Source organism: Eptesicus fuscus, chromosome 7 (assembly GCF_027574615.1).
Source record: "Eptesicus fuscus isolate TK198812 chromosome 7, DD_ASM_mEF_20220401, whole genome shotgun sequence".
NCBI classification, from domain to species: domain Eukaryota; kingdom Metazoa; phylum Chordata; class Mammalia; order Chiroptera; family Vespertilionidae; genus Eptesicus; species Eptesicus fuscus.
In genome coordinates this window covers 36,360,340-36,388,259 of record NC_072479.1, presented here as the reverse complement: position 1 = coordinate 36,388,259, position 27,920 = coordinate 36,360,340, and the positions used below count along the sequence as shown (strand labels likewise).

Sequence of the window (27,920 nt, the reverse complement as noted above, 5' to 3'; positions counted from 1 at the left end):
GGACCCCCCGGGGGATGTTGGAGAGCCTGTTTTGGCCCAATCCCGCAGGCCAGGCTGAGGGACTCTATTGGTGCACGACTTTGTGCACCGGCCCTCTAGTTGTTAATAAAGACCTAGTTTAATCAGTTTCACTACTTTATAGTACAGACCTAGTCCCCCCTTATCTGTGGCTTTGCTTTATGTAGTTTCAGTTACCCATGATCAACCACTGTCCAAAAATACTAAATGAAAAATTCCAAAAATAAACAATTTAAGTTTAAATTGTACACTGTTCTGAGCAGTATGATGAAATCTCACACTGTCTCATTGGATCCCACCTGAGGCATGAATCATTCCTTTGTCCAGCATATTTATGAATGTAAGCTACCTGCCTAGTTTTAGTCACTTACTAGTAGTTGCCATCTCTGTTACCAGATCGACTGTCAAGGTGAAAACTGCAGTGCTTGTTTTAAAGTAACCCTTATTTTACTTAAGGATGGCCCCAAAGAACAATTTGGATATGCCAAAATGAAGCCTTAAAGTGCTTCCTTTAAGTAAAAAGGTGAAGTTCTCAAAGTCATTTTATCATCTCATCACAACATGGGTGAGTACAGTATAATAAGGTATTTTGAGAGCATGAGAGAGAGACCATATTCACATAACTTATTACAGTTTATTGTTATAATTGTCTTATTTTATTATTGTTATTAATCTTTTACTATACTTAATTTATAAATTAAACTTCATCACAGGTTCCTATGTATAGGAAAAAACATAGTATATGTAGAGTTCAGTATTATTCATAGTTTCAGGCACCCACTAGAGGTCTTGGAATCATCTCCCGTGGATTAAGGGGGACTACTGTATTCTATCACTCTTTATTAAGGGACACTGAAAATTTCTTTTACTTTTTCATTATTACAAACATTGTGTCAGTGAATGTATTTCCACTTGTTTCCTCTGCACATAAATAAGAATTTTTCTAAGGTAGACACTCAAGTGGAATTTCTGTCTTATTTAGGATATTCTTTTTCAACACGAGCAGTTATTGCCAAATTGATTTCCAAAATGCCTGTGCCAGTTTATACTTCCACTGTCGAAAGAGTTCTTTTTTACTACATTCTTACTAAACTCTAGTTTTGTCATACTTAATAATTGTCAGTTTGATAGTTGTGAAATGGGTTTTCTCTGTTTTGATGGGCTTTTCTCTGATTACAAGTGGTGTTGAATATCTTCCCTATGTTTATTGACCATTTGAGTTTCTTCCTATGTGAATTGCCATTTTAAATTCTTTACCCATTTTGAGTTCTTTCATCGTTTTGTAATTTGTAAAAGTTCTTTATGTATTTTGATGGAGTCTGCTTTGAATTTAGTGGGATCTGTGTTCCTTAATGTATACGTAAAATATATATATACCTTCCAAGAGTCCTGTCTGCTGCTCTCCCAGCCTCTTCCCACTCCCAGGTCATGTAGTTCATGATTCAGTACTTCTCTCCAGTGTGTCCAAACTTGCATATTGTTCTGCTGAAACAATGTCCTGCAACTTCTCTGGAAATCTGGACTTCCACAAAGGCTCTCTCATCCACGGGTGATTGTCTAAAACAGTGTTTTCCAGAGCTCTCAAACCACAGCCCAGAAGGGCTAGAGCCAGATCATGGACCATTTGCAGGGGCCACAGCTAAGATAGAAGTCTTTGTTCCTATTAACCAATATATGGGTGAGTGAGACTTCTTCCAGCTCACTTGACGTATGGTTCTGGATCCTACAGTTCCACAGAGGCACTTTGCCTGTGAATAGTACAGAATTATTGTTGCAGGGGGAACAAAATGATGGAGTCTTATTCTACCATGATGCTGATGTCACTCTGTGGTCCATTTCTAAATACTCTTTTTTCTTTCATTTGTTTAATCTTTTATAGTTCCACATTGTTTTAATCATTTCTTAGTCTTCAGAATTCTTTGTCTCAGCTATTCGTGGCCTTTTACTCTCACCAATGAATTTTAGGGTTCTCCTTGGGAATTTCATGAGATAATTCATTTAGGACTTAAATTAGAATTTCATTGTATTTATAGATCAATTTAGAGGAAACTGGTGTATATATTTTATGTATACATTAAATAAGTACTTTAATGTCTTTTATTAATCTTATTTACAGTGAGAGTGGTGTAATTAAACAGGCTTTCTTCTTATTATTTTAGGTGGTATATGTAAAAATGATATATAAATCTGATCCTAAATTGATTTTTTAGATACTTTGTTTTAATTATTTACTCATTTCTTGATTGATTGATTGATTGCTGAAAAAAAGATAATTTCACAAAGAAACATAATTCCCTAATAGAAGAATTGCAATGTATGCTGCATTTACTAAATCACAGTCATTGCTTTTTCAGCGTTAATCTCTAAGCAAATATTTTTTGATCTTTATCTTGTAAATATCCATTTTCTGATGACAATTCTTACGAATTAATCAGATTTTGGCATTTTTGAAATTACAAGCATTGGGTTCACACAAGTTAGAAAACTGTATCAAAATTTTTTAGTGTGTCCACATGAGAAGGATTTTATATGTGATATATTTAAATCTTTCAGAAATTATCCTCCTATATAATAAAGAGGTAATAAGCAAATTGACTGTCGCACCCTCACACAAGATGGCCAACCCCATGTGGTCAAAAGATGGCTGCCTCCATGTGGTCACAAGATGGCCACCACAAGATGGCCGGCAGGGGAGGGCAGTTGTGGGTGATCAGGCCAGCAGGAGAGGGCAGTTGAGGGAGACCAGGCCTGCAGGTGAGGGCAGTTAGGGGTGACCAGGCTGGCAGGGGAGGGCAGTTAGGGGTGACCAGGCTGGCAGGAGAGAGCAGTTGGGAAAGACCAGGCCTGCAGGCGAGGGCAGTTAGGGGTGACCAGGCCAGCAGGGGAGGGCAGTTAGGGGCGACCAGGCCAGCAGGGGAGGGCAGTTAGGGGTGACCAGGCTGGCAGGGGAGGGCAGTTGGGGGTGACTGGGCCGGCAGGGGAGGGCAGTTGGGGGTGACTGGGCCGGCAGGGGAGGGCAGTTGGGGGCAACCAGGCTGGCAGGGGAGGGCAGTTGGGGGCGACTGGGCCAGTAGGGGAGCAGTTAGGCGTCGATCAGGCTGGCAGGGGAGCAGTTATGGGGCAGTCAGACTAGCAGGAAGAAGCGGTTAGGGGCAGTCAGGCAGGCAGGCAGGTGAGCAGTTAGGAGCCAGCAGTCCTGGATTGTGAGAGGGATGTCTGACTGCCGGTCTAGGCCCAATCCCTGGGGAATGGGCCTAAACCGGCAGTTGGACATCCCCCGAGGGGTCCCAGATTGGAGAGGGTGCAAGCTGGGCTGAGGGACAACCCCCCTCCCCAGTGCACGAATTTTGTGCACCGGGCCTCTAGTATATAATAAAGAGCTAATAAACTAATTAGGCCAAACAGCAGAATGACCGTCCGAATGACCTTCTAGATGAAGCTGTAGCTGCGAGGGCCGGCCGAGGCTGCGAGGGCCGGCAAAGCCTGGGAGGAGCTGCAAGTGCTGAGCCCCTTGCATGAATTTTGTGCATTGGCCCTCTGGTATTATGTAATGATGGAAACATTTCCAAACATGTTTTTTAAAAATATTCTCTTTATAGTTTTTCTGAAATAAAAAGTTACTTTCTCACTATTCCCTTTGCCTTAAAGGGGAACAGACTAAACATCTTTATCCTTCTTAAGAATATATGGTTGCTAGCATACTACTCTCAGTTTTTTGGCATGACTATCCTCCTGCCTCACACGCAAAGCCAGCATTTTGGAACACTAGTCTTTTTTGTTAAAGGGAAAATGAATGCATATCACTTTTAATTGTTAGAAAAATAATCAGTGATTTTTTGAATGGTTAAAAAGATTTTTATGGACATTTATTTCATTCAAAATGTGAAGTAGATTCTGCTCTTTAAGGTAATATACTTAATTCACTGAACTGGGCACATGTAAACAATTTTCTGAAAAAGAACAAGGAACTGAAGAAGGTGCCACTGTCACCTACTATAATTTGTGGAACTCTTGGTCTTTCCTTAGGTTGATTACTTTGGGTGTGTGTGTGTGTGTGTGTGTGTGTGTGTGTGTGTGTGTGTGTGTATGTGTGTGAGTGAGTGTACAGATGCAATACAGAGCCAGTGAGAGTAGCAATGTGAAGGCTGTACCAAATATTAGTAAAGCCTAATCTCTGTGTTAGGTAAGATGTGAATATAGGTAGAAATTTTAATATTTGCTTTGAGTGTCCCATTAATGTGCCACTCCTACTGTGACCTCTTCCTATGGTGTGCCTTCCCATTTTGAAGACCAATCTGATTAAGAAATTACAAATATAGTCATTTAAATTGACTTTTGTGTCTCAGTTCCAAGGACCCAATATTTTGTTTAGAATAAAGTTGATGGCTCTTGAGGCTTGAGGATGGATTCTTGGTGGTTTGTTGTACTACTAGAGCGCGAGACCCAGACCCGCCCTGCGCAAGCCAAGGCACCCCAGACCCTCCCTGCGTGAGCTGCAGGCCCCGGCTCTTGCTGTGTGACCCCCGCCAGCCCTGCGTGGCCCGGCACCGTGAGCGGCTCGTGGGCCGAGGGGAGGGACTTAGAGGTGCTCCAGCACCTCCTGATGACCGGTTGTTTGGTCTTTCCATGTTAGGGTGTGATGGCCACAGGCCTTTTATAATATAGATTCTTTCTACTTTTGCTTATGCTTGAAAATTTCCATAATAAAAAGTTTTAAAAAATTTAGGCTGCCTCACAATGACCAAAAGCAGAAATGTGGGAAAGGATCAGGCTCTTTGCATTACCTTTCTTCTTTATCAAATATAAACAACTCTCCTAGAACTCTCCCAATAGATTTTCTCTTATGGTTCATTGGCTTGAACTCACAAGATTCTTTCCCCCACCCAATCCACTTCCCACCCCAACACATCTTTTTAAAATTTTCCTTCATGAATATCAAAGCTAAATTTGTAAATAAAGAATACTGAGGCTTGTAAAACATCTTTTCTTCTTGATATTATTTTAAGTCATTGTTACGCTGTTTGTTACTGCTCTTTTATGTCCTTAATATTTTTAAATATGATTGTATATACTTTTATAAGCTGCCTCAAGCTGCCTCAAGCTGCCTTTTGTGATATAAATAAAAACAAGCAGAAAAACCAAGATGGCGGCATAGGTAAACACCTGAATTTGCCGCCTTGCACAACAACTTCAAAACTACAACTAAAAGACAAAACGGACATCATCCAGAACCACAGGAAGACTGGCTGAGTGGAAATTCTACAACAAGAAGGAAAGAGAAAAGCACACTGAGACTCAGAGGAAGTGCGGAAGGCAGAGGTACAGAGGCGTGCACGTGGAGAGGGCTGGCAACTGAGTACGCGGCTGGCTTTTTCAATCCGCAGGGAGACACAAGCTCCCGACTGCTCTGAACTCCAGTTCTGGGCGAGACTCTGGGGACCCAGACTCATATGGCGAGAAACTGGACTGTCTGGAAGTGGGCAGAACTCGAGGGCAGCTTTCTCTCAGAGGTGCTTGCAACGATTACCTTGGGACACTGAGACCCGGGTGTCTCTTAGGGCAGGGCTGACAGGAAGCCATTGCTGTTTGATCTGCCCTGAGACTCTGCCCCATGCAAGCTGTGCACAGAGGCATATAAATGGCCTGGTCCTTTGAAATCTAAACTTGCCTATCAAACTGCATCTGAGTCAGACCCAGAACATCCAAAAGATGGCCCAAGGCCCCATAGCAGCTTGCATTGCTTCACAGCTGGGCTTCATCTGGGCACCTCCAAACCCCAAACAAAGAAGAGGAATCTGCAGATCTCTCCATAGCTCCTGCTGGGTGGCCTCAGGCAGAGGCTAAATTAGCACCTCCTTGGAGATCCAAGAGCCAGTGTACCAGGGGTCAGAGTGGGACCATCCAGATTACAACTCCTCAGATCCATAAGGGACACACTCAGGGGGCAGACTCAGTGAGCACCAAAGCCCCACTGAAGCACGTCTTGCCTCATAAGGGTGTCTCCAGCACAGAAGTTCTCCCATCGTAGACACAGCTGATCCTCATAGCCAATTGGCCTGGAGGTCAATTCCTCCCAGTGTTACCAACAACAATCAAGGCTTAACTACAACAAGACTGTACACACAGCCCACAAAGGGGTGCACCAAGAGTGTCCACCTCAGGTAACTGGGGAGGCTGAGCCACTGGGCCCTATAGGACACCTAGCACACAAAGCCACTCTATCAACTCAGAGAAGCAGCCAAAATGCGGAGACAACGAAAGAAATGGAAGAAAGCAAACTGCTGGATATAGAGTTCAAAACCACGGTTATAAGGTTTTTCAAGAATTTTCTAGAAAAGGGCAATAAATTTAGTGAGACCCTCGAGGATATGAAAAGGACCAACTAGAAATTAAGCATACACTGACTGAAATAAAAAATAATATACAGAGATCCAACAGTAGACTAGAGGATCGCAAGAATCAAGTTAAAGGTTTGAAATACAAAGAAGCAAAAAACACCCAACTGGAAAAGCAAAAAGAAAAAAGAATCCAAAAATATGAAGATAGTGTAAGGAGCCTCTGGGACAACTTCAAGTGTACCAACATCCGAATTATGGGGGTGCCAGAAGAAGAGAGAGAGCAAGATACTGAAAACATATTTGAAGAAATAATGACAGAAAACTTGCCCCACCTGGTGAGAGAAATAGACTTACAAGTCCAGGAAGTGCACAGAACCCCAAACAAAAGGAATCCAAAGAGGACCACACCAAGACGCATCATAATTAAAATGCCAAGAGCAAAAGACAAAGAATATTAAAAGCAGCAAGAGAAAAACAGTTACCTACAAGGGAGCACCCATACGACTGTCAGCTGATTTCTCAACAGAAACTATGCAGGCCAGACGGGAGTGGCAAGAAATATTCAAAGCGATGAATAGCAAGAACCTACAACCAAGATTACTCTGCCCAGCAAAGCTATCATTCAGAATTGAAGGTCAGATAAAGAGCTTCGCAGATAAGAAAAAGCTAAAGGAGTTCATCACCACCAAACCAGTATTATATGAAATGCTGAAAGGTATTCTTTAAGAAGAGGAAGAAGAAAAAAAAGGTACAGATAAAAATTATGAACAACAAATACATATCTATCAACAAGTGAGTCTAAAAATCAAGTGAATAAAAAATCTGATGAACAGAATAAACTGGTGAATATAATAGAATCAGGGGCATAGAAAGGGAGTGGACTGACAATCCTCAAGGGGGTAGGGGTGTGGGGGTGCGGGAAGAGACTGGACAAAAATCATACACCTATGGATGAGGACTGGGGGGCGGGGTAAGGGCATGGGGTGGGGTGGGGTGGGAACTGGGTGGAGGGGAGCTATGGGGGGGAAAAAAGAGGAACAGCTGTAATAATCTGAACAATAAAGATTTTAAAAAATAAATAAAAGTAAAAATAAATAAATAAATAAAAAGAAGCAAATGATTGATGTTTGATTTTTGGTATCCTTTTCTCTTCCAACTAATGAGATATTGCATTCTTGTAGATGAGACAAAAACTGTAAAGTGGATTAGTAAAATCTGGAATATTGATATGTAAAAAGTAGCATTTTAGGTTCAGAAGTCCATTTTAATTTTCAGGTATCAAAATGGAGCATTATTTTCTTCTGAAATGTTATTTTTAGCTTTAAATTTCTTGTCAAATAGTAGTAATAATCTCTATTTTTCTTTTTTTTTCAAGGTATGGAATATATGAACGTTGCCGAGAATTGGTGGAAGCAGGTTATGATGTGCGACAACCAGACAAAGAAAATGTTACACTTCTCCATTGGGCTGCTATCAACAATAGAATAGATTTAGTCAAGTACGTGTTTTCTGTATTTTTAAGTAATTAGTTATAAAAATATTAGAACTTATTATAAAAATTAATAATTTTTAACAATGATAGCTTTTAAAATGTAGATTCTATCTACCTTTTTTCCTGAAAAGTTTTGTTTTTAACATATATTGAATGCTTATTAATGTGTCATACTGAGCTGAGTACTTTTCCATGTACATTTCCTTTAATTTTAATTCTTAAAGTAGCCTTGTATGAAAAATAATAATTACTGCTATCCTACAATGTGGAAAATGAAGCATAATGAGGTTAAATACACTAATGATGACATACAGCTAATAAAGTTTGGAGTCAGGATGTTAACTCCTGCAGTCCACCTTGCAGCTCACATTTTAAATATGAATTCTATGGGGAAGAATTACAAAAGAAATGAGAGGGTTAAAAAGATAACAGGTAATAATATTCTGATTTAACTATTCAAACAAGCATAAGTGATGAATACATACGAAGTATAAAATGATTTTTATTACTGTTAATCTGCTGGTTTAGTATTACTAACAGGTAGTTAGATAAGCAAGAGTCAGATGATAGAAATCTTAGTAAATCTGCTTTAGTAGTCATAATTTGGACATAAGATCTTTAGATAAAGACAAAGTTGAAAAGAACTGCTTGCAAGTGTGCAGTTAAGTACAGCACACAGAGTCTACAGTCAAGTAAAATTTAATGTCACATAAAATAATTTATTTGCACCTAGAGTTCTAAAGAAAGATTAAACAAGTAATATCTAAAGCATTGGACTCCATGAATCACTTTCTTCCAGAGAGCATATTTTCATTTTTTCCCTTTATGTATCTCTAACCTTCCCTTTGCTTTCAGTATGGGCCTCCTAATATCTAATTCTGTTTTGCTTATGGGAAAACGTTTTGTGTGTGTGTGTGTGTGTGTGTGTGTGTGTGTGTGTGTTTAATCCTCACCCGAGGATATATTTATATTGATTTTAGAGAGAGAGGAAGGAAGAGAGAGAAACATTTATTGGTTGCCTCCCAAATGCACCCTGACTGGGGATTGAACCTACAACCTAGGTATGTGCCCTGACTTGAAATTGAACCCACAACCTTTTGGTGGATTGGATGACCCTCCAACACAGGAAAATGTTTTTAATCTTCATTAGTGAAGGAAATTTTTACATAGTATAAAAATCTAGGTTGACAGCTTTTGTTTGTTTTATTTTTAAAATATTCCACAGTTTTCTGGCTTCTTTTACTTTTGAGAAATCAGTCTTAAGTATTGTGCTTATAGAGGATTTCTTTTTTTCCTGGATGTTTTAAGATTTTGTTTCTGTTTTTTTGCAGTTTCATGATGATGTATCTAGGTGTAGATTTTTAAAAAATTTACCCTGAATGACATTGCACAAAATTCTTGATTGTATGGATTGATGTTTTCATCAGTTCTGAAAAAAAATCTCAGTCATATTTCTTCAAATATTACTCTGGCCCATTCTCTTTTTGGTCTCTTTCTAGAAAACCAGTTAATTTTGTTTGACCTTTTCATTGTATACTGCCTCTTATCCACTCTTCCATGTGTGTGTTCTCTCCTTTTGTCTCTGCTTCATTCTGAAAACTTTAGACTTATCTTGCAGTTCATTTATTCTCTGTTTATGTATAATCTGCTGTTAAATATATTCATTGTGTTTCTAATTTTGTTTAAGTTCTAGAATTTTTTTAAAAAACATGTGATACTTAAATATTTGTTCCTGAAATTTTCTATCTCGTTTTATATACTTGGACATAGTAAATATAGTTTCTTTATAATCTGTGTCTGAGAATATATAGCATTTTGAGTCTGTGTGGGTCTGTATCTGTTATATTGTTGTGTGCTTGACTATCTTTGAATATGTATTAGACATTGTGTTTGAAAAATTATTTGTTGAATAAGTTGAGGCCTAAGATGAGAAGATTTCTACTAGTATTTGTTTACGCTAGCCCCAACTTTAACTTAATTTTAAGGCTTTAGATTTTCTGGATCACTCAAGTGGCTGAAGACCATGCTAAAGCCAGTTTTATTTCTGGTTCTTAATTACTACCACAGTGCAGCTTTTTGGAGTCCCAACCCTTGTCTTTAAGGCAGATGGTGTCCAAGTGGTTTTCTGACTTCTCTAGGTTTTAACCCTTTCCTGAATCTTGGCCTGATATATGCTTTTACTTTTCTTAGGCTTTGCTTTTTAGGAAATGTTTCTTAAATTTCATTGAGCTTTTTAGTTTTCTTTAACGGGAGGGTTGACTCAGATTATCTAGCCTTCCACAACCTCTGTAGTTTTTTCAATTAATACATTTTAATCAAAATAGTACATAAATGATTTGGAAAAATCCCAAACAGTACTTAAAGGGTTACAATGGGAAACAGTAATCCCTCCCCACTCTCTGAGTCCTGTATCCCCAGAGTAACCCTTTTCATTACTTTAGCTATTTCTTTCAGTATTTACTCTTGTATTTTATATATTTGTATTGCTACTTTTATTTAGAATGTTATTTTCTTTACACAAATGATAGTAAACACTATTCTGCCTTTTCATTTAATTTATATATCTTTGATATTTTCCAGATTAGTACAAACAGAGTTGCATTATTCTTTTTTTTAAAACTGTGTAATTTCAATTATATGGATTTAATTCATGAATGGTTTCCCTATAGTTGATTCTGGTGTTTTTACTAGTACGAACAGTGCTGTACCTGTTCACATGTCATTGTGCTTATGTTCATATCTGTCTGTAGAATTCTTAGGAGTAAGAAAGTTAGAAAGATGAATTTTGAATTTTAATGAATATTGCCAACTTCTATACTGTTATTTTTTTATTTATCATTTATTATATTTTGACTTTCTACTTTGGGATAACTAGATATCCTAGATCACCTCACCACGAATACTTCTTCCTTCACCTCTGTTATAGATTTAGTTAAATCACTATGCAAAGTTTAAATTGTTAGTATGTAAATTCTCACTACTAACCCCAGGAGTCTTCTATGATTATCTGTTCTTTTCTGTAGAAATCTGTTTTTTGTCTGAAGTAACAGTTCCTTCATTTTTTAAAAAAATATATTTTTATTGATTTCAGAGAGGAAGGAAGAGGAGAGAGAGAGAGAAACACCCATGATGAGAGAGAATCATTGATCGGCTGCCTCCTACAAGGCCCCCTACTGGGGATTGAGCCCACAACCTGGGCATGTGCCCTTGACTGGAATTGAACCTGGGACCTTTCAGTTCGCAGGCTGATGCTCTACCCACTGAGCCAAATCAGCTAGGGCCAGTTGCTTCATTCAATTTGCTATATGTCATAACTAATTCTTACTATACTCTTAAAACTAAAAACCCTTTATGTGCAAACAATATGAGATCATTTATCAGTTCTTCCTGGATTTCCACCTTTCTGCTCCAGCCCAGACTGTTTGCCCTTTAAAGCTACTATACAACAATTGTCTTGAGACTTTCCTTTACCATCATCCTGAGAAATCCCTTTGCTCCAGTGTTGGTCTCAGTTTCCTGATCTCAGGTCTTTATCTTTATTGCTTTGCTCCTGGGTTTTAGTAGAGCACATTTCCTGATAGCTTGCTGAGGGAGAGAATGCTTGGGAGGTAAATGTTTTGAAGTTACAATATCTCCTGACCTCATACTTTATTGGTTGTTTGTCTGAGCATAGATTTCTAGATTCAAAGTCGTTTTCTCGGAATTTTAAAATATTACTTTGCTATTTTCTTGCTTCAAGTATTATAGTTGAGATATGTTTGATTTCATTTTATTGATCAAAAATTCACTTTTGTCTTGTGTTTAGAAATATTTAAGAAAGTTTGAAGTGAGAAATGCAGATAAAAAGTCTTGATGCTGCATGCCTTACAAATTGTTCCAAACCATGTATGGATTAGTGAGGTTACAAAATAAAGTCAGTAAACTATAGAGTGAGTTAAAAATCGTAGTGTCTGTGTATATTATATTTCCAGGTGGGTAAGCTTAATTTCTTACAGTACATAGTCTAGCAAGTTACTTTCCTAAAACAAACATATGCTGAGTAAATACAGTTTTCACTAACAACTGGTATTCATAGCCTCAAGATTAATTTTTTCCATTGGGTTTGGAATTACCCCCTACTTAAAAATTCCAACATATTACTTCTATTTCATGGATGCTGGCAGAAGATACATGACTCAAGTAGAGACAAAGGACTTGATTATTCATAGCATAGCAAATAGCATGAACATAGTATTTGCATAGGACCCTCTTGCTCTTTAGGTCCTATAAGAGTGGCTTGATATTGTCCAGATGGATGCAGCACACACAGTGGGTTTGTGTTGCAGCTTGGGGAATTCATTGCTTTTATAGTAAGTGGTAAGCAAGCTTGCTCTTTATCCCAGAGGAAGACGTTACCTGATCTCTAAAGGCTGCTTGATGTAAACACAACTCGGAGAAATGGCCTGTGTAAAGAGTGGGTAGGGTCTTGCATTTTTGGTATACCTAGCAAGACATGGGAGCACAAGAGACCCATGGACAAGTGTCTCTTCTTACAGTTAACATTTTATCAGAATGTGTATTAAAGGAACTTACCACAAGCAAAGTAGTTGGGTCACCTTCATGATGATGATATATAAAGTAAATGTACTTTGGAAAGGAGGAGATATTCAGCCTGGATAGGTTTATATTCCTAATTAATGTCTTCATTTGAAATGAAAGCCTTTCAACTATTTCTCAGCTTTTACCCTAATGTAATAAAATAGAAAAGATTAGCTCAACCTCTTGTCTTCAACAGTCTGTTGTTACCTTAAAGATTTTCATTAACAACAACTAACAATGCATGTAGTGTCTGATTTCAAGTCAAGGCTTTATTAAGGAATACTAGAGGCCTGGTGCACAAAATTTGTTCACAGGTAGGGTCCCTAGGCCTGGCCAGCGATCAGGGCCGATCAGGTTCCCTGCCTCCCTGCCTCCTCCTTCCCTTGCTCCCTCAGCGCCCTGCCACCGCTGGTCACCCGCCATGTTCCGTGCCACCGCCTGGTGGTCAGTGCACGTCATAGCAAGCAATCAAACTCCAGGTCTCCAGGTGGAACTCCTGAGGAGACACTTTGCATATTTGCCTTTTATATTTATAGATGGCCTTTATTAAAAAAATATGGAGCTTATAATTTTCTGAGAACTCACTATGTGTGTGGCTTATTACTCTTGGCAACATTTAATTTTTTTTCTTTAGTCCCAATTTTGTGAAAGTTTATTGTGCATTGATGGGTTTTTATTTATTTAAATATTCAATTTATGGCAATTAATTTGCCACTTTTAACCTAGAAATTTGTCTTTTTAGTTAAGGGAAGGATTCTTGCGTTGTGCCCTCAAGAGTGACTCATTTTTATTTTCTGTTTTTTTTTTTTTTTTCCTTTCAGGAACTCTTTATTTGTTAGATACTGGAACCAACCAAATTAATTCCCCCCCCCCCTCCTTTTTTTAGCTTTATTCTAGCTACCTTTTGTCTCCCAGTATAGCAATTATACTTTGGAGAGAGTTTCTTAACTTATCTTCTAATCCCTCTTTTTATTTCTAATTATATCTAACACATTTTCAGTTTTTAAGCATTTCTTCTGTTTCCCCCTACCTTTAAAGAAAAATTTTGTTCTTTTATCATAGGTATATAGTCTCTTATATTTTTGGAGGCTATAACTTTTGTTGTGTTTTTTAAGTTTTTCTTCTCTGTATATTGTCTATTTTGGGCTTGTTTTATTTTGGCCTTCTTCCATATTTGAACTTTCACTTAATTGTCTAGTCCTATTTGGCCGTTCATATTTAGGAGAGACATAAAAAACCTGATTTGCCCCGACCAGTGTGGCTAAGTTGGTTGGATGTCATCTAATGCATTGAAAGGTTACCAGTTTGATTCCCCGTCAGGGCACATGCCCAGGTTGCGGGCTTGGTCCCCAGGAGGCAGCCAATCGATGTTTCACTTTCACATCGATGTTTCTCTCTTTTTTCCTCTTCCTTCTTCTTTCTCTAAAAACCAATAAAAATCTTAAAAACACACACAAAAAACCCTGGAAGCTGTGAGACTTAGAGAATTTACAATAGGAGCCTCCCAAATGTCCGATTCTGGAGGTTTTCTCTGGGGTTGCTCAGTTTCTCTAGGAGAAGAATCTTCTAATTGGTGGGGTGGGCCTAAGCATCTGTCTAGCTGCCTGCTGACCAGAGTAAGGAAAATGGCTTGGAATTCTTATTGTTCAGTATGTAAACTCTCATTGGATTGCTACATTTTAAGTAAAATGTTTTATATGGTTCTCTGATTTAATTCCCAGAGGCTCAAACTTCTTGGGTAAAGGTGCACAGGAAACACCTTTTGGCAAACACTGATGATTGACTATTAAAATCAACATGGGCTTGAGGCTGAAGCCTAAGTCACCACCATACAATGAAGTTTAGGGATGCAAGAATGAATCTGAACTTTAAGAGACAATAATATTAAAAATTTGAGTAGTCACATTTAAGATTTAGCAGTATAGTGTACACTATACTGTTAAATCAGTGAATACTTTTATGGTACTGTCAGCTGCTTGATTGCTTCCATGTCACTAAAATGCTTATTTGTGATGTTAAATAAATACTAACTTTCATGGAGTATATAAGTCAGAAAACAATTTTTCAGTAACTTTTATATTGACTTTCAGCCAGTGTTTATATTTACAGTCCACCTTCTTATTACTTTCTTTGGAGGTAACAATTGACTTTAATCTCTTAGTTTTTCTAGGGTTTTATAATATACTAGAGGCCTGGTGCATGAATTCATGCACCAGTGGGGTCCCTTGGCCTGGCCTGTGGGATCAATCTGAAACCGGCTCTTCGACATCCCCTGAGGGGTCCTGGATTGCGAGAGCATGTAGGCCAGGTCCAGGGACCCCCACCAGTGGACAATCAGGGCCGGGGAGGGACATGGGAGGTTGGCCAGCTGGGGAGGGACTACCAGAGGGCTCCGGGCATGTCCAGCCTGTCTCGCTCAGTACTGATCAGCCAGACCCCAGCAGCAAGCTAACCTACAGGTTGGGGCAGTCAGTGCATGTCATAGCGACTGGTCGACTGTCTACTTCCTGGCGGTCAGTGCACATCATAGTGAGCAGTTGAGTGGCCTTAGAATATAATTAGCATATTTTGCTTTGATTGGTTGAACGGACAACCAGACACTTAGCATATTAGGCTTTTATTATATAGGACTAGAGGCCTGGTGCATGAAAATTCATGCGTTGGAGGGGGCGGTCCCTCAGCCCAGCCTACCCCCTCTCACAGTTCGGGAGCCCTCAGGGGCGGGTGGCAACCTGGCGATCAGGGGAAGGCGAAACCCCCATCACACCTCTGCTATTGCCACTGCCAGCAGCACAAGCCTCGGCCAGCCCTGGTTACCTGAGCCTTGGGCGGCCCTGGGCGTCTGGGCAGCCGCCATCCAAGGCTTGACTGCGCCTCGGGCGTCAGCTGGGCAGCCACCATCCAAGGCTTGCCTGAACCTTGGGCCAGCTCTGGGTGGCTGGGGGGCTGAGGGGACTGGGGGACTCCGGAGTCAGGTGTGCAGAGTGGCCGGACCCACTTGGGGGTGGACCCGGCTGTGCCGCGTGCCTGCCGCCCTGGCGGTGCTGAGGGGACTGGGTGCCGCCATCTTGTGGCTGTGGGTGCCGCCATCTTTGAGGGCGTGGCAGTCAATTAGCATATTCCCTCCTTATTGACTGTGGGCACCGCGTCTTTGTGAGGACATGACAGTTAATTAGCATATTCCATCTTTATTAGATAGGATTCTGGTTTGCTTCTCATTGGTGCCCCCCTCTGGAGACATTGGAGTTTTAGCAATTTGTTTTTCATTTTTCAAATGCGTGTTGATATCTCTTGTTCATTGATGGTCCCTTCTCAATACCTGGGGATCATTAGTACTTGCAATAGCATTCTGTGATAATAACCTTCTTCTAGTATTGCAGGGAAACTCTAGTTTAAAAATAAGAAGTATACGGACTTCTCAGGAGCATAGTTTTGAGCTAGGGTCTTATAGCTACAAAGAATAACATGTTATAAAAATACTAGAGGCCCGGTGCATGTAATTCGTGCACTCGGGGGGGGGGGTTCCCTCAGCCAGGCCTGTGCCCTCTCGCAGTCCGGGAGCCCTTGGGGAATGTCCACCTGACGGCTTAGGCCCGCTCCCCATGGGTCAGCAATTGGACATCCTTAGCACTGCCACAGAGGCTGGAGATGCTCTCGCCAGCGCCGCTGCACTTGCCAGCCGTGAGCCCGTCTTCTGGTTGAGCGGCATTCCCCTGTGGGAGCACACTGACCACCAGGGCTCAGCTCCTGCATTGAGCATCTGCCCCCTGGTCAGTGTGCATCATAGCGACCGGTTGTTCCACTGTTCGGTCGATTTGCATATTACCCTTTTATTATATAGGACAGTAGTACTTCTCTTCCAGGAGTTTATAATGAAAAGGTAATAGGAGTGATTCTTTTTTAGCATGGAGAAAAAAAATTCCCCCATCCTATTGAAAACAAAGTTGTATTTTAAAACCATGTTAGAAATTGCTTATTGTCTTAGCTCTAGAAAGCGTTTGAAATGTGAGTAAAAATAATTCTCTGGAACAGATATATTGACTATAGAGAAGGTAATCAAATTTTTTTTTTAATATCAGTTGGAAATTTTTAGAAAATATTTTCTATCAAAGCTGTTCTTTGAGCTGTACTTTTCTTTGGGCTCAAAATATAATTTTCACCTATTACATAATCTCTGCCAGGTACCTTAAGAAACAATTTAGGACTAGTTACATGTCTGTGTTCAGATTATAAACATTCTGTATTTTTGTTATAATTTACAGAATTTAAAACTGTGATATTTTGGACTGAAAATATTTTAGTATGGAAATATTTTAAGGGACTTGAAACTATTTTACATGTAGAGGGGAGTTGGACTCCTCACTGCTCAATGCTTTATAAGCACCAATTTAATAAATACTTACATAAAGCAGAAAATTTCTGAATCAAGCATGTAATTATGAATATATTAAGTGTTTAGAATTGTGTATATTAAGAGTGATTGCATTAAACTTACAACAATTTAAGTGCCCCAGTAATATACATACATCAGCAAGCATTTGACATGAAAATGCCTTAAATCAGCAATCACCAACCTCTCAGACCTCACGGACCACCGGTTGGCAATCGCTGCTCCAAAGGTTTCCTTAAACCAGCAGTCGCCAACCTTTTGGACCTCACGGACCACCAGTAAATCATTTACTATATTCAAGAGTCATTGCATTGATTATTTTTAAAGCAAGCATTAGAAGAAGCAGTTAAGTCTTATTCATTTCACAGGATATCAAGGTGCTATGACATTAATATATTAAGCAATGAGGTTGCTCTTTCTTTTTAAAGCAACACAGCTTTAAAGACATAACAAATAAGGCATCATAAAAAAAAACCTCTTTTTTAAAAAAATATACTTTATTGATTTTTTTTACAGAGAGGAAGGGAGAGGGATAAAGAGTTAGAAACATCGATCAGCTGCCTCCTGCACACCTCCAACTGGGGATGTGCCCGCAACCAAGGTACATGCCCTTGACGGGAATCAAACCTGGGACTTTTCAGTCCGCAGGCCGACGTTCTATCCACTGAGCCAAACCGGTTAGGGCAAAAAAACTCTTATGTTATACTTTATAATTTATAAAATTCTTTCATGTGTATTGTTTGACTTAGTCTACAGTAAACTTGTGAGGTAAGTAAAGCTTAATAACCTGAGAGTCTTCTACCCATAGACCAGTGGTTCTCAACCTTTCTAATGCCGCGACCCTTTAATACAGTTCCTCATGTTGTGGTGACCCCCAACTATAAAACTATTTTCGTTGCTACTTTATAACTGTAATTTTGCTACTGTTATGAATCGTAATGTAAATATCTGTGTTTTCCGATGGTCTTAGGTGACCCTGCTAGCGTTTCTCAACCTGCTGTAGAGCCTAAGACCATCGGAAAACACAGATATTTACATTACGATTCATTAACAGTAGCAAAATTACAGTTATGATGTAGCAACGAAAATAATTTTATGGTTGGGGGTCACCACAACATGAGGAACTGTATTAAAGGGTCGAGGCACTAGAAAGGTTGAGAACCACCGCTATAGACTGTCTAGCATGTTATATAGCTCTCCTGATTCCAAGATTCTATCTACTGCTTTCTGAAGCAAGTCTTTGTGGTTCTCTGACTGCTTGTTTTTTTGTTTTTTTCTTGCTTGCTTTTTTACATGATTGTTATTTGGTATTGCTATTACCAAATGGTAACTTTTTGGTAACTTCAATTTTTTTTAGTAACTTCAATTTTTTGGTAACTTCAATTTTTTTTCCTTTTACTTCTAGAACAAAAGACAGTGATGTGTTTGATATAAAATTCTGCTAAATATATTTTTTAAACTCTCATAAACTATCATTTATCTTTAAAGGCATAAACTAGCTTGAGATCTAAAATGAAAAACATTTTTCTTTTTTTTACATAATTTCTTAAAACTTGAAAATGAAAGTTGTCTAAATTATTTAAAATTTTGTCTTACAGATACTACATTTCGAAAGGTGCTATTGTGGATCAGCTTGGAGGAGACCTAAATTCAACTCCATTGCATTGGGCCACAAGGTTTAAATATGCTTCTGGATTTATTTTTCCTTTCGGTTTCTTTATTAGTCTGTAACTAAGCAGCTTTTTTAATGATATGCTATAATGAATAGGAAAACATATTATGCCAATAGTATTAGCATCATTATACTAATGTATTGTTATCTGTATTAGGATAAAAGTTTATTGTCCAAATGTCCTTAGGGAATTAACTATGTATATGTTAATCCAGTTAGTTACATGATTGGGTTAAACTTTAGATTTGTAAATGTAATAATACTTTTGCAGCCTATATATATTACAATTAAAGAAGTTGCCCAGTTTACCAAACGATTACTATCATAATGGAATAGGAGTAATAGAATATAGTAACTATTTATTACAGATTTAAAGAACTTATGAGTATCTAAATTTCCAAGAATGGTTATTCTAGTTAAGAATTAAGAACCATGAACCCTAAATGTGTCTTGACACATATGCCTGTTATAAAATAACTTTAAAAGATATTTGTGTTACCTTTTTTACCATTACCCTATTTAAAAGAAAGATCTTTCCAGAGGATACTATTTGAAATAACTGTATATCTTACTGTTTATTCTTTTATGTTTTAGACAAGGACATCTATCTATGGTTGTGCAACTGATGAAATATGGTGCAGATCCTTCATTAATTGATGGAGAAGGATGTAGCTGTATTCATCTGGCTGCTCAGTTTGGACATACCTCAATTGTTGCTTATCTCATTGCAAAAGGACAGGTAAAAAAACCCACAATGGTGGATTTTAATCAGATGTTCTTCATGGTTTAAATGCCTGATATCATTGGTGTTACAAGTGTAATAACCTGGTAATATTTAAATAACTACTGGCCCGGTGCATGAAATTCATGCACTGGAGGCGGGGGGATGTCCCTCAGCCCAGCCTGCACCCTCTCCAATCTGGGACCCTTCGGGGGGGATGTTTGACTGCTGGTTTAGGCCTGATCCACAGGGATTGGGCCTAAACCAGCAGTCGGACATCCCTCTCACAATCTGGACTGCTGGCTCCTAACCACTTGCCTGCCTGGCTGCCTGATTGCCCCTAACTGCTTCTGCCTGCCAGCCTGATAGCCCCCTAACTGCTCCCCTGCTGGCATGATTGACACCTAACTGCTCCCCTACTGGCCCAATTGCCCCCAACTGCCCTCCCCTGCAGTCCTGGTCACCCCCAACTCCAACTGCCCTCCCCTGCTGGCCATCTTATGACAACGTGGGGGCGGCCATCTTGTGGTGGCCATCTTGTGACGACGTGGGGCGGCCATCTTTTGATGACATGGGGCGGCATCTTGTGGCGGCCATCTTGTGACAACGTGGGGTGGCCATCTTGTGAGGGCATGAGAGTCAATTTGCATATTACCTCTTTATTATATGGGATACTTTCTGATGGATGAAGAGAAGAAATAAATACATACAGTAATTAATTTGATATTCAAACCTTCCTGCTGTAATTTGCCAGACTGTTTGATGCTTTACTGCCTCTGTATCTATCTTTTTGTTCAAGTTTATAATGTTCTTTATTATCCATAAATGAGTGAGATCATGTAGTATTTTTCTTTCATTGACTGGCTTATTTCACTCAGCATAATGTTCTCCAATTCCATCCAGGTTGCTGCAAATGGTAAGAATTCCTTCTTTTTTATGGCAGCATAATATTCCAGTGTGTAGATGTACCAGAGTTTTCGGATCCAGTCATCTGCTGATGGGCACCTAGGCTGTTTCCAGATCTTAGCTATTGTAAATTGTGCTGCTATGAACATAGGGGTGCATATAACCTTTCTTATTGGTATTCCCAGTTTCTTAGGATATATTCCTAGGAGTGGGATTACTGGGTCAAATGGGAGTTCCATTTTCAGTTTTTTGAGGAAACTCCATACTGTTCTCCACAGTGGCTGCACCAGTCTCCATTCCCCCACCAGCAGTGCATGAGGTTTCCTTTTTCTCCGCATCCTCGCCAACACTTGTCGTTTGTTGATTTGTTGATGATAGCCATTCTGACAGGTGTGAGATGGTACCGCATTGTTGTTTTGATTTGCATCTCTCGGATAATTAGTGACTTTGAGCATGTTTTCATGTGTCTCTTGGCCTTCCTTCTGTCTTCTTTTGAAAAGATTCTATTTAGGTCCGTTGCCCATTTTTTTATTGGATCATTTATCTTTTATTAAGTTGTATAAGCTGCCTGTAGATGTTGGAGATTAAACCTTTATCAGTGATACCATTTGCAAATATGTTCTCCCATGCAGTGGGCTTTCTTGTTGTTTTGTTGATAGTTTCTTTTGCTGTAAAAAAGCTTTTTATTTTGATGTAGTCCCATTTGTTTATTTTCTCTTTAGCTTCCATTGCCCTAGGGGCAGTATCGGTGAAGAAGTTCTTTTGGCATATGTCAGATTTTGCTGCCTGTGGATTCCTCTAGTATTTTTATGGTTTCCCGTCTTATGTTTAAGTCCTGTATCCATTTTGAGTTTATTTTTGTGTATGGCATAAGTTGGTGATCTAGCTTCATTTTTTTGCATGTATCTGTCCAATTTTCCCAACACCATTTATTGAAGAGACTGTCTTTATTCCATTGTATGTTCATGCCTCCTTTGTCAAATATTGAGCATAGTGGTTTGGGTCAATATCTGGATTCTCTGTTCTGTTCCATTGATCTATATGTCTGTTCTTGTGCCAGTACCAGGCTGTTTTGAGAACAGTGGCTTTGTAATACAGCTTGAAATCTGGTATTGAGATCCCTCCTACTTTATTCTTCTTTCTCAGGATTGCTGTGGCTATTCGGGGTCTTTTTTTATTCCAGATGAATTTTTGGAGAGTTCTTTCAAGATCTGTGAAATATGCCGTTGGTATTTTAATGGGGAGTGCATTGAATCTATAGATTGCTTTGGGTAGTATGGACATTTTAATGATGTTGATTCTACCAGTCCATGAACATGGTATGTTCTTCCATCTGTTTACGTCTTCCTCTATCTCTTTTTCAGTGTCCTGTAGTTTTCCGTGTATAGGTCTTTTACCTCCTTAGTTAAATTTATTCCTAGGTATCTTAATTTTTTTGGTGTGATGGCAAATGTTTTTAGTCTCTCTGTCTGTAAGTTCACTATTGGTGTATAGAAAGGCCATAGATTTCTTGGCGTTAATTTTGTATCCTGCTACATTGCCGAATTCATTTATTAAGTCCATTAGTTTTTTGACAGAGTCTTTCGGATTTTTTATGTACAATATCATGTCGTCTGCAAATAAAGACAGCTTTACTTGTTCTTTTCCAATTTGGATGCCTTTTATTTCTTCTTCTTGTCTAATTGCAATGGCTAATACTTCCAGTACTATGTCAAACAGGAGTGATGAGAGTGGGCATCCCTGTCTTGTTCCTGTTCTTAGGGGAAATGTTTTATGTTTTTCTCCATTGAGTATGACGTTTGCTGTGGGTTTATCATATATAGCTTTTATTATGTTGAGGTATGAGCCTTCTCTTCCCACCTTGTTGAGAGTTTTTATCAAGAAAGGGTGTTGGATTTTGTCAAATGCTTTTTCTGCATCAATTGATATGACTATGTGATTTTTATCTCTCAATTTGTTTATGTGATGTATCACGTTTATTGATTTGCGGATATTGTACCATCCTTGCATTCCTGGGATAAATCCTACTTGGTCATGGTGTATGATTTTTCTGATGTACTGCTGGAGCCGATTTGCTAGAATTTTGTTGAGGATTTTGGCATCTGTGTTCATGAGGGATATTGGTCTGTAATTCTCTTTCATTGTGTTGTCTTTATCTGGTTTTGGTATTAGGGCGATGCTGGCTTCATAGAAGGAGCTTGGAAGTGTTCCTTCTTCTTGAATTTTTTGGAATAGTCTGAGGAGGATAGGTTTTAGTTCTTCCTTGAATGTTTGGTAAAACTCTCCTGTGAAGCCGTCAGGCCCCGGGCTTTTGTTTGCCGGAAGCTTTTTGATGACTGCTTCAATTTCGTCCATAGTTATTGGCCTATTGAGGTCTTTAGGTTCTTCTTGATTGATTTTTGGAAGGTTATATTTTTCTAGGAATATGTCCATTTCCTTTAGGTTGTCCAGTTTGTTGGAATAGAGTTGTTCGTAGTATTTTGTAACAATCCTTTGTATCTCAGCGGGGTCTGTTGTTATTTCACCTCTTTCATTTCTGATTTTGTTTATTTGGGTCCTCTCTCTTTGCTTCTTGGTGAGCCTGGCTAGAGGTCCATCAATCTTATTTATCCTTTCAAAGAACCAGCTCTTGGTTTTGTTGATCTTTTGTATTGTTTCTTTGGTCTCTATGTCATTTATCTCCGCTCTGATCTTTGTTATTTCCTTCCTTCTGGTTACACTGGGCTTTTCTTGCTGCTCTTTTTCTAGCTCTTTGAGTTGTAGGGTTAGGTAATTTATTACCATTGTTTCTTGTTTTTTTGCAATAGGCTTGTAGAGCTATGAACTTCGCTCTCAAGACTGCTTTCGCTGTGTCCCATAGATTTTGGATTGTTGTGTTTTCATTGTCATTTGTTGCCATGATGTTTTTTATTTCTTCCTTGATCTCTCTGGTGACCCAGTCCTTGTTTAATAGCATGCTGTTTAGTCTCCATGTGTTTGACTTCTTTGGATTGTATTTATTGTAGTTGATTTCCAGTTTTATGCCACTGTGATCTGAGAAGATGCTTGATATAATTTCTATCTTCTTGAATTTGAAGAGACTTTGCCTGTGACCCAGCATATGGTCTATCTTTGAAAATGACCCATGTGCACTTGAGAAGAATGTATATTCTGTGGCTTTGGGGTGAAATGTTCTGAAGATGTCAATTACTTCCATCTGGTCTAGTGAGTCATTTAGGATTGATGTTTCTTTGCTGATTTTTTGTTTAGAGGATTTGTCTAATGGTGATAGTGGGGTATTAAAGTCTCCTACTATGATTGTATTGCTATTAATCTCTCCCTTGATATCCTCCAGGAGTTTTTTTTATGTATTTGGGTGCTCCTATATTGGGTGCGTATATGTTTACCAGAATTATTTCTTCTTGTTGGATTTCTCCCTTTAGTATTATGAAGTGGCCTTCCTTATCTCTTGTTATGGCATTTACTTTGAGGTCTATTTTGTCACATATAAGTATTGCTACCCCAGCTTTTTTTTCATTTCCATTTGCCTGAAAGATATTTTTCCATCCCTTCACTTTCAATCTTTGTGAGTCTCTTGTTCTGAGGTGGGTCTCTTGTAGACAGCATATATATGGGTCATGTTTTTTTATCCATTCAGCCACTCGATGTCTTTTGATTGGAGCATTTAGTTCGTTTACATTTAAAGTTATTACTGAAAGGTATTTGTTTGTAGTCATATCTATTTTTGTATCTGTATTCCTTCTTACCTGTTTATTTCTTCTTTTTACAGTATTCACTTTAGCATTTCTTGCATTGCTGGTTTGGTGGTGATAAACTCCCTAAGCCTTTTTTTGTCTGCGAAGTTCCTGATTTCCCCTTCAATTTTGATTGATAGTCTTGCTGGATATAGTATTCTTGGATTCAGTCCTTTGCTTTGCAACACTTTCTATAATTCCTTCCATTCACTTCTAGCTTGTTGTGTTTCTGTTGAGTAATCATTTGACAATCTGATGGGTGTTCCTTTGTAGGTAACTGTCTCTCTCTTGCCGCCTTTAAGATTCTCTCTTTATCATTTATATTTGCCATTGAAATTATGACATGTCTTGGTGTGGGTCTTTTGGGGTCGATCCTGCTTGGGACTCTCTGTACTTGCATAACTTTTATCTTTCCCATATCCGGGAAGTTTTCTGTCATTATTTCTTCAAATAGATTTTCTAATCCCTGCTGCTCTTCTTGTCCTTCTGGCAGCCCTATTATACGCATGTTACTTCGTTTCATGTTGTCCCGAAGCTCCCTTAGGCTTTCCTCCTGCTTTTTAATTTTTTTCTCCAATTGCTGTTCAGATTGAGCTTGTTTCTGTACCTGATCATCTAACTCACTAATTCGGTCCTCTGCTTCTTGTAGTCTACTGTTGAAACTTTACATGGTGTTTTTGATTGTAGCTATATCACTTTTCATTTCTTCCTGATTCTTGCATAAGTTGTTGATTTTCTCATCCATCCGATGTATAAATTCCACGACCATTACTCTGAACTCCTTTTCGGTCATGTTGCAAGCTTCAGTTTCACTAATTTCCTTTCTTGGCGACTCCACATTTTCTTTCCTCTGTGAGTTATTTCGTTTCCCCATTCTGGCTATCACCAGAAAGCTCAAGCTTCCGTTTGCGTGGACCTGGGCCGTTTGCTGTGGGGACTTCGCTCCACCCGAGTTTCACTGAAGTGCTCTGACACTAGGACGTGTGGCTGCCTTTGTTTGGTGGGAACCAGACTTGCCCAGGGTCAGTGTCCCCAGTGTTCCGTGTGGTCTCGTGTGCACACTTAGAATCAGGGGCCCTGTCTGCACCACACTGTTGGTATGTGCCGAAAATGAGATCCTTATTATGTGCCAGGAGTCAGAGTTTCCCTGTGTCTGCACCAAGAATCGAGTATCAGAGTCTCTGTTGCCTTGTGCGGTTTCTCGTTGAGAATCAGGGTCCCTGTGTGTGCATGCACCAACAGTTGGGGTCACTGGTTCTTAGTGTGAATGCGCTGTGAGTCAGGGATCCCAGGCAGCTGTGTCTGGCGTGCCAAATTCCCTGAAGTGGAGCTGCGTCCTGTGTGTGCTCTCTCTACTGAGCCAAACCGGCTAGGGCGCACACTCTCAAATTCCTGAAGGTGAGCTGGCTCCGTGCATTCTCCCTGATTCCCCGAAGGGGGGCGGAGTCCGTCCTGCGCTCCAAATTCCCCAAAGGGGAGCCCCTCTGTGTGCGCTCTAAGATTCCCCAAAGGGGAGCTGTGACCCGCAAGCCAAATTCCCCCAAATTCCCTGAAGGGGAGCCCTCTGTGCGCACTGTCAGATTTCCCCTAAGGGGAGCTGCTTCTGTCTCACGCGCCAAATTCCCTAAGGGGGAGCGCGTCCCTGCACAAAGCTCTGCAGCTTGGGCAAGGGGCGGGTCTATCAGTTACTTTGGCACTATCGCGAGGCTGAGGGCGCTCTGCAGCTTGGGCGAGGGGCGGGTCTATCAGTTACTATGGCGCTATCCCAGGGCCTGCGGGGAGGGGGATAGGCTCTTTGACTCACGGAAATCTGCCGGGAAGTCTGGATTCTTGTTGTTTGTTGGTCTAAAGCTGTGATAGCAGTTCTCTGTCCCCAGTGGCTGCAGGGTCCTGGTTTGTGTCAGAAGCCAGGTTCCGAGTCTCAGGCAGCTCTGTTTCTCAAGATGGCGTGGTCTCTGCGTCCGCACCAGCCGCCAAGAAGTGTCCGCTTTGTGCGCGGGGCTCCGCCGTCTAGGACTGCCCGGTTAGGCAGCCCCTTGGAAGACCTGCAGAATCTAACTGACCCTAGCTCATACTCACACACACACCACACACGTCTACACTCTCCTCTATGGGTTCCTCACTCACACTCTCTCTCTCCCTACCTTCCTGCCGGTCGCCATCTTTTTTTCCCTGGTTACATTTATAGTTCAGTGACAATGAATTGGCGTTTTTGAAAGCAGGAGTTTATTTATTACTGTGTTAACAAACTACCCCAAAATTGATGGCTTAAGAACAACACCAGAATTTATTATTTTTCACAGTTCTGCGGTTTGGCCTTGACTGGGTGGTTCTTGTGATAATTGCTGGGAGCTGCAGTCATCTGGGAGCTCAGCTGAGCTAGAGGGTAGCTCACTTAAACATACTTTGTACCTTGGTAGGAATGGCTAAAAGGCTGGGCTCAACTGGAATGCTGAGACAGCTTGGCCTCCATCTTTTTCTCCATGCAGTCTTAGAATTTCTTCTCCACAATACTCCCTGACCCCCACTTGGTCTCTGCCGCAGGGGAAGTGGACTTACATGGTGGCTCAGAGGTCCCAACAGAACAGAAGCAGAAGCTGTTTTGCCTTTTTTAAGTCTTAGGTCTTGAACTGGCACAGCAGCATTTCTCCATTTTTTCAGTTACAGCAAGTAATAGAGCCGGACCATGTTCAAAGTGGTAATGCAAGGGCTTGAATACCGGGAGGTGAGGTTTACTGGGGGCCATCATTGGAGACCAACTACAGGGGATTATCCTTGTTCTCCCACAGTTTCTTCTAGAGTGGTGGTTGAAGGAGTAGATAGTGCCATAGCATATGACAGTATCTTTAATGGCTTTCTGTATTGCAGATATAATTTTATAATACTCTTTTTTTTTTTTTCCTTTCAGTTTTTAGCTGGGTAAGAAAAGTGTAAATCTTTGAGTCTTCCTGGTCTTTTTGTTAGTGCACTAATTTTGGAATTTGGATAATTTCAGTAATCTTTTCCAAGCATGTCAAACTTGTGGCCAGCGGTCTGCACTTTTGACATGCTTGGGTAGGCTATAAAATTATTAAAGAGCAATGTTTTCTACCTGTCATGGTACTTTTTGTATAATAAATGCATGATGATGGTGATATATGTCTTTCAAAAAATTACTCTTTTTCATAAGTAAATTATTTTTCTGCTTGCAGCGGTAACACATGCATAATTAAATTATTCAAACATAATAGAAGAGTATGATTTAGAAAATGAAATCTTACTTCTCCCTCCCCTCTTTCCCCCAATGAGGTTACTTCCTTTAACAGTTTTGTATATATTTTTCTAGCATTTTTTACTTTGTATACTCTAATATGTTGTAAAGCACACCCCTCTAATGTGCATTACATTATACTTTGAATGGAGTCCAAAGTCCTTCCTTGGCCTATGTGATCTAGCCCTGGATACCTCTCGAACTTAACTTTTGCCATCTTACTCTGCTTTAACCTTTTGCCTTTTGCACTCGGATGTAGAGTGTGACTCGACATGGTTAGCATCGGTAGCAGCTCATATGTCGAGCCACACTCGACACGTAGTTTCACCGTGGCGGGGAAGGGGGATTTTTGTCTATTTTTCCAGTATCTTTTCTTGTTTTCATTAGCATGAAAGGACAAGTAAAATGTAAATGCCATCTCAACTGATGCCACCACCTAAGCTTATCTTTTGCATAGGCAGCAGTCTTGAGTAGGAGGGTCCAAGGCATGAGTTGTTGCATCATGCCTTTTTGAGCTTGCATCATCTTCCCTTGGTAAAGAACCTTCCTTATCTTTTCGTCTCCTAGGTTTGTTTAGGTTTCTATTAGCATATCACAGATGTCAGGACACAGGGTTTAGTTGGATGATTGGTTTGCCCCCTAGCAGTCGCACGTTCTGAGTGAATTTAAACGTGAATGTAAACCAGGTCTTCATGTGGGTGAATGTTTCAAAAAATATCACACCATGAAAAATTATAGAAATTAAAATTACTCTTTGAATGTATCAATAATTTGAAATATAAAAAAATCCAAATAAATAAGTTTGTATGAAAAGAAACTCC

General features: G+C 39.8%; 1 protein-coding gene across 3 annotated transcripts in view; it reads left to right on the top strand.

The window, feature by feature from the left end:
- ZDHHC17 (zinc finger DHHC-type palmitoyltransferase 17) overlaps positions 1–27,920 on the top strand; it is a 137,526-nt gene that overhangs the window by 17,001 nt on the left and 92,605 nt on the right. For all 3 annotated transcript variants that reach the window (XM_054718828.1, XM_054718829.1, XM_054718830.1), the window contains exons 3-5: positions 7,732–7,854; positions 18,415–18,492; positions 19,083–19,227. In XM_054718828.1, coding sequence (XP_054574803.1) covers positions 7,732–7,854; positions 18,415–18,492; positions 19,083–19,227 — 346 coding nt within the window. The remainder of the gene's footprint in view (positions 1–7,731; positions 7,855–18,414; positions 18,493–19,082; positions 19,228–27,920) is intronic.